An 11,950-nucleotide genomic window follows, 5' to 3' on the forward strand; every position below is an offset into this window, starting at 1 on the left:
CTTGTTTACAAGAAACTTGTGTGTGTGAAGCATAAAGTATCGGTGATATTTAGTTTGTCCTTTCAAAGTGTATATGTTTATAATAGTTGTCCTCTGTCAATACGATACTAAATCTCTACCGCTTTTATGGTTTGATGATATTTTTTATCCTTTGTGAAGTAAGACAACTGCATTGATAAGACAATCTCCTTCGCATGATATGTAATGCATCTTTTATGTGTATATATTGTCATGGTACTTTGGTTAATACCTACTTGTACGATTAGGATTTTGCTCTTCTTTCTCTATGCATTTCCTTTTGTTATGCCTAAATTTATAATGGTTATCTTCCTTTGCATCTAAATTCAGAGGGGTAACACTCGTAGACATTTCCCTTCCTGTAGCATTTAGTGATGGTCATTACTGAAGCATACTGGTCTGCAATGTGTTATCGGACATAAGTTTCAAATTATCTTAAGAAAGGACAAAATTTTGTTAACCTCCAAAACTAACGGAAACAAAATTAAAAGACATAATTACCCATCATAACATTTATAGAAATTACAGTAAAATGTCATTATTCTCAAAATAATATTCTATATTTTTTTAATTTTTTAAACCTCTTAAATTTATAATTTAACTAAACATCTTAAATATTTTTTTTTTTAAATTGCAAAAATACTTCGGCCACCCTCCGGCGGTGGTGGCCGACTGTCCGTATAATGGGTAGATTATGGGTGTTTTTATTAACTTTTAATATTTATATAGGGGTGTTTAGTAAATAAATAAACATAGGAGATATTTTTGTTAATTTTCAAATCCTACATCGTAATACCCGCAAATTTAACTTTTTTCAAAAGATTATTCTAAAAACTATCAGAATAATGAACCAAACGGAGCCTTAGCATTTATAAAAAAAATGTAAGCCAATAAAACTATGCATTTTATTACCCATAAGTTATATTTATTGTTTGATTGTAAATGTTTTTTAAACTATATAAATTTTCAAAATTAAAAATTTGTTAACATTTTGTATCCTTACCAAAGGTAAACATACACTTTCTAACCTTGTTTTTTTTAAAGGATTTTTAAATTGTGTCCCTTTTTTCTAGTGCAAAAACTGTTGTCTCTGATTGATAATACCCTATTTATACTAGAAATTAAAAAAAACCAAAATTCTTAAAGAATAAATGTTTATATTATGCAAATATAATATAAATTGACCTGTTTTTCACTAATAATTTCTTTATTAAAAATTATGCATACTCTAAAAGCATCACCAAATTAGTAAAAATGTGTATATTTATCTAAGTTGTAACCATAATAAACAAGGGTGCGTTTGGTTTTATTTTGGATATGATTTTGAGAATAATATTAGGTAGTGAATAAGGGAGTATTATGAGGTAAAATTTAAAAATTTATAAAAACCCCATAGGTTGCTAATTTAACTAAACACCCCAATATATAAAAATTTTATAAAATGACAAAAACACCTCCACCATCGCAGTGCCAGATTTCGGCCCACCGTCGGAATCTGGTCAGAAAATTGCGTTACGACACAGACCGGTCGGATCTGTGTTGTAACGTGTCGATATGGCCTTTTCCGTATGATCCACCATGGATTGGCGGGAAAAGGCCAGATTGAAGGCCAAATGTGGCCGTTGACGGCTGCAAAAGTCCAACGATGGTCAAGATATGGTCGTCGCTGAAAGCCAGATTCACTGGGATCTGGCTGGAAAAGGCCAGATCGGTGAATTACTGGCCTTTTTCGGTGTGGTGTAGGCTGTTGTAACAGATTCGACTACCACCGACGGGGTTGCCGGGATCTGGCAAGTATGGGTTTAGGGGTGTTTTTGTTACTTCTTAAACTTTTTTTCTAGGGATATTAACGAAATTAATAAACTTAAGGGGTTAATAATAAAAAAATCAATAATATTTCTCAAAAATATGCCAAATAATATTTGGGGATAGGATTGGGAATATGGATAATAATATGGAACCAAACGTTATTCTAAGATTTTAATTTAGACATAGAATAGTAATTATAATTTTTGTAGTATAAATAATAGTAAAGAATTTTTCCCACCAAGGTTTGCCTCAATGACACTTTCATAGCCAAAAGTTTCAAACACCCCTTTCCCACATAAAGTTTATATTTCATTAATACTCAAAATACATTTCACTTTCTTAGCAGGCGTTTGGCGAATTATCAGGAGCCAGGATCAGAGGGTTTTTATAGAGTAGAGGCTGGTGGCTTGAATGGTGGTTACCGATTAAATATTCGTCATCGGAATCATCTAATAATCAACAAAAAATAAAAATCCTAGCTTTGCAATGACTGACAATCGACAAGAAATAAAGTGTCAAACTAAGAGAGTTTTATAGAGAGAGATTGGAGGTTTAAATGGTGATGATGGAGAGAATTTGTTGTCAAAATTGATATTGGATAGTAACATAATGTTAATTTTGGGTGAAAAAATAGTATTTTAAAACTTTTCAAATGAGAGATTATTAAGGCAAACCTTGGTGGGAAAAAGTCGTTACTCTATATTAATAAAATAAACGGATAAACGGGCCGACTTAATTGAGGCCATTGGAAACCTGTAAGCCGAAGAAACAGCTCGTGATCCCAAAACCGGTAGGGCAGGGGATGTGGCAGAAAACCTAAATTACATTGGAGATTGGAGCCAATTTTGTCAAGAATCTTCTCCTGCTTTTTGAAACACAAGAAAAGTAAATTAAGAATTTAGAGCCCACAGTCTCCAACAAAGCACTTCTGCCACACTTTTTCTCTTGCCCTCCAAACAACATTTAAAAATTCTCTACACTCATCTCTATTCATCTCATAACATCTTCCATGTATAGCTTCTCATAGCTAAAGGCAAAAAAAGCAAGGAAAGAGAAAAAGTATAAGAAAACTGGAAACTCATTCAACGGCATGGCAGAGAGGCAGCTATCTCTAGAAATACCGTAGTGCCCAGAGCACATGTACCCGTAAGTAAGCATTTGCATTAATATCATATTTCTCTGTGCAAATAGTAACATACTTGCATGCATCTTCTCTACCTTTATGAGAGGAAAAAAAATAAAATGAAATAGGTTGAAGTATGATTCATGCATTCTAATTCCAAATCCCAACTCTATGGGAGCTATATCACATAGATTTGCTCAAATATCTGAGGATCCTGCAGGTGGCTGCAAATGCAGAATGATTTGGCTATTGAGAAAAAAGCAGAGTTATGAATAACCTGCTTCATAACACAGTTGGCCTGTTAATTTTTTATTTTCATTTTAAACAAAAAGATTATTGTGTGAAAATGCACAGGCCTCTTTTCTCAAATAAGAAGTCAATCCATATATTGGTAATAAATTTTATTAGACAAGTATATACAGAAGCTCTTGAGCACACCTATACAAGTAAGGACGTCCTTACTAGAGAATTATTCAATTACTAAATTTACAATTATTTGTTTTTTTATTATAAATTTTCCATATGAAGAAGTGAAATACATAACAGGGGATTGCAGATATGTAATTGTATTCAGCTTACACAATCAATTATAGCAGAATCCCCTGAGTATATAGGTTTCTAAAGGCAGAATGATAAAAGAAAAAAGCCAGCAGAAGCTAGAATTGAGGTTTCTGACAAAGAGACAAGATACTTACGCTGCCACGTGGCTGTTAACTAGAATAAAATAGATCCTCCAGAACTTCCTTTCTTTCATAATACGTGGGCACAACTCATATCTTAATTTTGATATTTCCTGCATTGGAGCATAAAGGATAGCTATAAAACATAGAACACAAATTGAAAACAGAATAAGGAAAAAGGAAAAAGAATAAAAAAAGGCTGAAACCAGAAGTTCATATATGCACACAGGTAACCATAAGCATACGCTAATGTGCTTCTATGTCAAAATGATGCACGAAAAATATCAAGATTATAACAGGTCTAATCACAACGTAAGGGATGCACTTATCAACTGCAAAGGGAATTATCAACTAAAAAGTTGGTTCACATATAAAAGATTTCATTTAAATCCAGATGAAATCATCTATCTACAGAAACAGAAATTTGAAGAAGAAAATAGGCAACAAAGAAAACAAGTTTGAGCTCCTCACAGTTCTTATTCATTAAGCTCCTTTCACTAATAAAATTCATTCAAAATAATGAGGCCTCTCTCATAAAACAAAACAGCAAACCAATGAAGCATAAGTTAATTAGGAGTTTGCAATTTCTTTTCAAGCTGTTGATCCACTCTACAAAAGTGTCAGGACTTTCAAGAACAGAACTAACCTTAACCGTGGAAAGAACAAGAGTGGCATGTTTTTCTTGCCATTCATTAAGATCCTTCCTAACATTTGATTCAGTGGGAACATCCGTAATCTCTGAATCATCTGCACACCAAAGAATTCATCCAATTCGCTTCAACACCAAAACAATTCATGTTCATTTTCCATTACAAAACTATTGTTCAAAACCAAAAATTTTCCATTACAGGTAATTAAACTAAATTCTACAAAGTAAATTATCAAGAATATATACCATGAAAAAAACTAATCAACACAACATGCAGATATTCTATTTCCAACATTTTGGAAATATGAAAATTCAACTAATATAGCTATGCAGTTGCACTAACCCTATCTTTCCTATAATTCTCTCAGTAACAAAACAAATGCTATCATCAACTCATAAAAATATATAAATAAGTGAATGAAATTATTAAAAGAAAACATCAAGTAGTGTACCTTCCAATGGAAAATCCTGAAAGGTGCTAATAGTAATTTCCTTAACGAACTCTCTCAACTCTTCGGTGATTCCAAACCTCACCACATCCTCCTCCTGTTGCTGCTGTGGCGGGAGCACACCAGCAGGCGCGATGTTTTCAGCAAGAGACTTGATCTGGTCGGCTCGTTTGACGGCTTCAATTTTGATCTGCTCCGCTCGCTTTGAAGCCCCGGCTGCGATCTCCTTTGACCGCTTCGACGCTTCTGATACAATGTCCGAAAGCTTCGAGGAGGCGACGGTCAGCTCGGAGGATCGCTTCGCGGCTTCTTTCGTCAGCTCCTGCGACCGCCGCGCCGCTTCCTCCGCAAAGCTTCGCGCTTTCTGCCATATGTCCATTTGGCTCGGCTAAAGTTGAGCTGAATATTTCTTTCTTTGTCTCTATTTCTGCTTCGTTTTTGTTTTCGTTTGTTTGTTGTTTTGAAGAGGGAAGATAATCGACGAATTGGAAGACACTACCCGTTATTAATTAAGTATTATTCTTATATATATTTTTTTTCTTAGAGGGATATTATCAATTAAGAGACAATAATTTTTAAAAGTCAAAAAGGGACATAAGTTTCAAATTATCTTAAGAAAGGACAAAATTTTGTTAACCTCCAAAACTGACGGGAAAAAATTAAAAGACATAATTACCCATACATTAACATTTATAGAAATTATTTTAAAAAGATTTAGCATTTTTATAAAAAAAAAAATGTAAGACAATAAAACTATGCATTTTATTACCCATAAGTTAATATTTATTGTTTGATTGTAAATGTTTTTTAAACTATATAAAATTTTCAAAATTAAAAATTTGTTAAATACATTTTGTATCCTTACCAAAGGTTAAACCATACACTTTCTTACTGTATTTTTTTTTTTTTTAAGGTTATTTTTAAACTTGTGTCCCTTTTTTCTAGTGCAAAAACTGTTGTCTCTTGATTGATAATACCCTAATTTTATACTAGAAATTAAAAAAACCAAAAATTCTTAAAGAATAAATGTTTATATTATGCAAATATAAATATAAATTGACCTGTTTTTCACTAATAATTTCTTTATTAAAAATTTATGCATACTCTTAAAAGCATCACCAAATTAGTAAAAATGTGTATATTTTATCTAAGTTGTAACCATAATAAACAAGGGTGCGTTTGGTTTATTATTTTGGATATGATTTTGAGAATAATATTAGGTAGTTGAATAAGGGAGTATTATGAGGTAAAATTTAAAAATTTATAAAAAACCCCATAGGTTTGCTAATTTAACTAAACACCCCAATATATAAAAATTTTATAAAATGACAAAAACACCTCCACCACTCGCAGTGCCAGATTTCGGCCACCACCGTCGGAATCTGGTCAGAAAATTGCGTTACGACACAGACCGGTCGGATCTGTGTTGTAACGTGTCGATATGGCCTTTTCCGTCTAGATCCACCATGGATCTGGCGGGAAAAGGCCAGATTGAAGGCCAAATGTGGCCGTTGACGGCTGCAAAAGTCCAACGATGGTCAAAGATATGGTCGTCGCTGAAAGCCAGATTCACTGTGGATCTGGCTGGAAAAGGCCAGATCGGTGAATTACTGGCCTTTTTCGGTCGTGGTGTAGGCTGTTGTAACAGATTCCGACTACCACCGACGGTGGTTGCCGGGATCTGGCAAGTATGGGTTTAGGGGGTGTTTTTGTTACTTCTTAAACTTTTTTTCTAGGGATATTTAACGAAATTAATAAACTTAAGGGGTCTAAAATAATTAAAAAAATACAATAATATTTCTCAAATAATATGCCAAATAATATTTGGGGATAGGATTGGGAATATGGATAATAATATGGAACCAAACGTTATTCTAAGATTTTAATTTAGACATAGAATAGTAATTATAATTTTTGTAGTATAAATAATAGTAAAAGATTTTTTCCCACCCAAGGTTTGCCTCAATGACACTTTCATAGCCAAAAGTTTCAAAACACCCCTTTCCCACATAAAGTTTATATTTCATTAATACTCAAAATACATTTCACTTTCTTAGCAGGCGTTTGGCGAATTATCAGGAGCCAGGATCAGAGGGTTTTTATAGAGTAGAGGCTGGTGGCTTGAATGGTGGTTACCGATTAAATATTCGTCATCGGAATCATCTAATAATCAACAAAAAATAAAAAATCCTAGCTTTGCAATGACTGACAATCGACAAGAAATAAAGTGTCAAACTAAGAAGAGTTTTATAGAGAGAAGATTGGAGGTTTAAATGGTGATGATGGAGAGAATCTTTGTTGTCAAAATTGATATTGGATAGTAACATAATGTTAATTTTGGGTGAAAAAATAGTATTTTAAAACTTTTCAAATGAGAGATTATTAAGGCAAACCTTGGTGGGAAAAAGTCGTTTACTCTATATTAATAAAATAACGGATAAACGGGCCGACTTAATTGAGGCCCATTGGAAACCTGTAAGCCGAAGAGAACAGCCTCGTTGATCCCAAAACCGGTAGGGCAGGGGATGTGGCAGAAAACCTAAATTACATTGGAGATTGGAGCCAATTTTGTCAAGAATCTTCTCCTGCTTTTTGAACACAAAGAAAAGTTAAATTAAGAATTTAGAGCCCACAGTCTCCAACAAAGCAACTTCCTGCCACACTTTTTCTCTTGCCCTCCAAACAACATTTAAAAATTCTCTACACTCATCTCTATTCATCTCATTACACGTGTCCATCTTCAGCATTCCGAAGTCCCACGTAATGCACTCAGAATAATCATTATCTTAAATTTGAAGGGTGTTTTTGTAATTCCATAATTTGACTCAACTTTTGCTCTTCTCAACTCTATCTAATCTAAAACTTAGTTTTAGCTTGAACTTGCATTGAGTCTCAAGTCACAGGCAAATAGCGAAGCTTTTCTGTAGCTCTAACTCTTTTTCTATTTTCTTGTTTATTTTGTTTTTCCATTAACACTCTTGTGTGCCCATAAAAGGAAAACCAAAACCAAACAGGTCTCTTGTCTATTTTTTGGCTGTTTCAAAGAGCTTACTTTAGCTATCAACCACATTCCAGTTTGAGAAACATGCACCACTTCAAAATTTGCTCTGGCTCTGCTATTGCTACTGCTACTGCTACTGTCACACAAGGTTCTTTTCTTTACCTTCTTGTTTTGCTTGTTATTTAATGAATGGCTCTTTAATTAATTTATTTTTTTGTTCAATTTTTTTATGAGTTTTTAGTATTCTGGTTTATTTTATGTGGAATTTGTTGTGGTTTCTACTGTTAATTTTTGGTAGTGATACAGAAATTTAATAAGTGGGTATTATTTAAGTTGCTTATCTGTGGGATTTTTCCTCTTGCTTTTGTGTTTAGCATTATTTTTATTTTTATTTTTGATAGGATTTATGCTGGGATAAGTGGTGATTTTTGGGAGTATTTTTATTTGAGTTATTTGTTTTTCATATTGAAGTTAATTTGCATGCTTAATACAAGATTTAATCTGTGGGTTTGTGTTTCTAGGGTTTGGTTCAGGGTTTGACTGATAGCGAGTGATTGTGGAAAATGTTGGTTCTAAGCATGAATTCAAAAAGACAAAGACGCCCAAATGTTAGGTTAGGGGAAATTGGAGATGTTTCTGCAGCTTTTGCATGTGGGTTTTCGCAAAGATCGCATGCGAATTTGGGGCAGAAGAGATGGAAACATGATTTTGTGAACCCAAGTGAGACTGAACCTAATTCCATTTTTCAGTTTTCAAGTAAAAAATCTCCTGAGTTCACAGTTATGGACCCTGGTGTATCTCCAAGGATTTCAGCTGATTTCCAACAGAACAGGGAGAATAAGAACCCAAATTCTTCAAAATTAGCTTTTGAACATGTAATTTTGGATAAAACTGATATAACAAAGTCTGCAGTAAATTTTGGTACTGTCACCCGGAAGAGCAGGGTCATGAAGCGGAGAAGCCGGAACACGAGAGGCAAAAATAATGCTTTTGGTGGTGCTTGGAATTCTAAACTTAGCCCCGAGTTTAGTAGTGAAGATGGAAAAGAGGATGGAGAGAAGGAGTATGTTGGATTCACGTCAAATATATGTGATGATTATTACCCCGAGAATGGTATTAAAGACTTTTCAGATCATGGAACACCAGCTACTAGCAAAGAGGCTTGTGAATTTGATGTGGATGAAACCACTTATGATGCATGGCAACCAGGTAATTCCAGTGACTTTTGGAAGGAGGATACTTTTTATGTAGGGAATGATGCATTTATTAATAATGGTGTTGAATGGAATGAGATGAGATATGGAGGTAGTGATGTAAGTACTGTTCGGGGATGGTTAGACGAGCTAGGATTTGGTAAGTACGCAGGTGTATTTGAAATGCATGAGGTGGACGAGGAAACCTTGCCGTTGCTTACCCTTGAAGATCTCAAAGAGATGGGTGTTTTTGCTGTTGGGCCTAGAAGGAAGTTGTATAATGCAATACAGCAACTTAGAGGAGAAGTCGTTTCTGCTTAATAACTTCCTCAACCTAGATTGTAGGTAACTTAATGTTTTTTGTTCTCACTGGCTCTTTTGTGCAGGAAAAAGTCACCATGTATGTACCTTTTTGAACCCCTAACATGTTTTCATTTTTTCGCTCGTTCTGCTGATGAGATAAGATTAATGCTTCATACTCTTTTGTTTCTGTTAGATATTTCTTTCAGCACTTTTCGTCACTCACTTTCAAGAACCTTATGTAATTTGGGATATATCACTGCCAACTGAGCAGACAATTTTTGTTGGAACTTGTTTACAAGAAACTTGTGTGTGTGAAGCATAAAGTATCGGTGATATTTAGTTTGTCCTTTCAAAGTGTATATGTTTATAATAGTTGTCCTCTGTCAATACGATACTAAATCTCTACCGCTTTTATGGTTTGATGATATTTTTTATCCTTTGTGAAGTAAGACAACTGCATTGATAAGACAATCTCCTTCGCATGATATGTAATGCATCTTTTATGTGTATATATTGTCATGGTACTTTGGTTAATACCTACTTGTACGATTAGGATTTTGCTCTTCTTTCTCTATGCATTTCCTTTTGTTATGCCTAAATTTATAATGGTTATCTTCCTTTGCATCTAAATTCAGAGGGGTAACACTCGTAGACATTTCCCTTCCTGTAGCATTTAGTGATGGTCATTACTGAAGCATACTGGTCTGCAATGTGTTATCTGCATTTTCTTGTTTGATAAACAATCGTCATGGTCTGATAATGTTTCACATGTATTGTTGAAGAAATACATCACCATAGTTGCTTATGAAATTGATAGTTAGCATATGTCTAGCATCTTGGTTTGTAACTGTAGTACTTGTTTCTACATGTCTCTTTCTTTCTCATTTTCATTTGAAGTAATCTATTTAAGTCATGGCAGTGCTTGAAAATTCTGAACCAGATGTAAAATCATTACGTAAAACTTAAATGCTAATGGAAGAAGTCAAGTCTCCAAGAAAGTAAGTAAATCTCATCTTTTGGGTCCCACTACAAAACTGTGAAACCAAGTGCACCACTTGAAAAAGGTGTTAGTGAGGCTTATATGGCTTTAAAGAAAGTGCTCTTATATTCAAGTGATGGTGATGTTCTGTTTTCTGACTCAAAAGGTTGGCTCGTTAATATCTAATTCTATTCTTCTTTGGATGTCGATTGGATGTTTCTGCCATGCTTTTAAGAACGATATTTTCACTTACTGGGAATCCTGTCTTTGTAGATACGAAATAAGTATGTTGCACTTGGTAAGTGTTTGTAGAATTTGAATTGGGGATTTTAATGAAAATATAAGCTTTTTCCCCCTAAAGAAATATGGGGGAGGTTACAAACTTCCACTTATTCATTGGTTGCTGGCATTGGGCTCTAAAGTTTTGAATTCCAAGTTGTTGATTTAGTGTTTGGTGCCCATAAAAGCTCTTGCTTAGACCCAGGTCAAAATTCCAAATTCATCAAATAATTAACTAGCAGTTGAACCTTGGATCTTTGATTGTAAGTTGGTATATATGGAAACTGAAATGGAAGCTTTAATTAGACATAAAATTTGTTTTAAGGTTATTGATATGGTAGACCCTTTTGAATTTAATTTTTTCTTTCAACAGTTTATGAGATATCATTGCTTGTAATGTAGGTTGATGAGCCAAATCGTCTAGTAAAACAACTCCCACAATAATTTATCATGTTTTAGGAAAAGGGTTGATTATTAACCTCAATAATAGTTTAAACCCGATTACCTTACAATTTTTGTCTACTCCTCAGTTCTTCTTAAAACTGATAACATTTCTTCACGGTTTCCAACACATGTGGTTCTTGAATCTTGACGTTGTATTAAAATTGTCAAATGATATGACAGACTGATATTACTTTTATTATTATTGAATTTGGTATTTTATATAATAATAATAATTACTTCATCCTTATAATGTTTATGCTTTTGATTGTAAATTGTTAATCATGTACGAAATGAAGATAATTAAGTCATAATTTAAGCACATGAACCTAGAGCGAAAAGCAAAAGGCATTAAGCAAAGCCATGCATAGTTATGTTGTACCTACCACTTCCACTCTTAATATCCCAGATATTTTTAGATTTTCTTCTTATTTATTTCACCTACCCATGTATCATACTATAATTAAGCTTATGTTAATCTTACTTAACTAATTACTATTGGATGATTTGATGGTACAATAGCGATAGAAGGTTTCATGAACTCTTGAGTTTGAGTCTTCACAAACTCTAATAGAGGTGACCATTAAGAGGTTTATTTGATCGTTAATTTCAGGGTTCCGATGGATTAGTTGGATACACGCAAACTAACACGGATACCCGCAATCATCAAAAAAGAAATCTTACTTAACTGAGGAGGCTAACACATGATTTGGCAATAATTATATTATATATAAAAATAAAATAACGCCATAATTAAGCTTTTGAAAGTTGTTAATTTTAGAAAGAAAGTTAAAAAGGTTATCAAACAACCTAGTTATACCATTTTCTCTGCTTATATTATAATAAGATACCTTCAACTTCAAAATTTCTGGTGGGTCCTTTTAAGATATTTTTAAACAATTTCATAATCAAGATTAATTAAACTTACTGTTAATCATAATTGCACAGCCATCATCATCAGTAGCATGCGGTGTTGAAAAATAATTTTTCAGTTAGTTATTAAACTAATTTTAATCCTTAATTAAT

General features: G+C 33.5%; 2 protein-coding genes across 2 annotated transcripts; one reads left to right on the forward strand and one right to left on the reverse strand.

Moving 5' to 3' along the window:
* Positions 1–2,817: 2,817 nt before the first annotated feature.
* LOC116146294 lies at positions 2,818–5,214 on the reverse strand. Its single transcript, XM_031431702.1, has 4 exons — positions 4,732–5,214; positions 4,277–4,377; positions 3,646–3,743; positions 2,818–2,854 (listed from the first exon to the last, which is right to left on the reverse strand). Exons 1-4 carry the CDS (start codon positions 5,105–5,107, stop codon positions 2,818–2,820), a joined length of 612 nt encoding a protein of 203 aa, XP_031287562.1. The 5' UTR covers positions 5,108–5,214.
* A 2,399-nt stretch (positions 5,215–7,613) lies between these two features.
* Positions 7,614–9,512, forward strand: LOC116146330. Its single transcript, XM_031431741.1, has 2 exons — positions 7,614–7,877; positions 8,251–9,512. The coding sequence occupies exon 2, from the start codon at positions 8,293–8,295 to the stop codon at positions 9,241–9,243; it is 951 nt and encodes a 316-aa protein (XP_031287601.1). The 5' UTR covers positions 7,614–7,877; positions 8,251–8,292; the 3' UTR covers positions 9,244–9,512.
* The last annotated feature ends 2,438 nt before the right edge of the window (positions 9,513–11,950 follow it).

Source organism: Pistacia vera, unplaced genomic scaffold (assembly GCF_008641045.1).
Source record: "Pistacia vera cultivar Batoury unplaced genomic scaffold, PisVer_v2 Contig476, whole genome shotgun sequence".
Taxonomy (NCBI): Eukaryota; Viridiplantae; Streptophyta; class Magnoliopsida; order Sapindales; family Anacardiaceae; genus Pistacia; species Pistacia vera.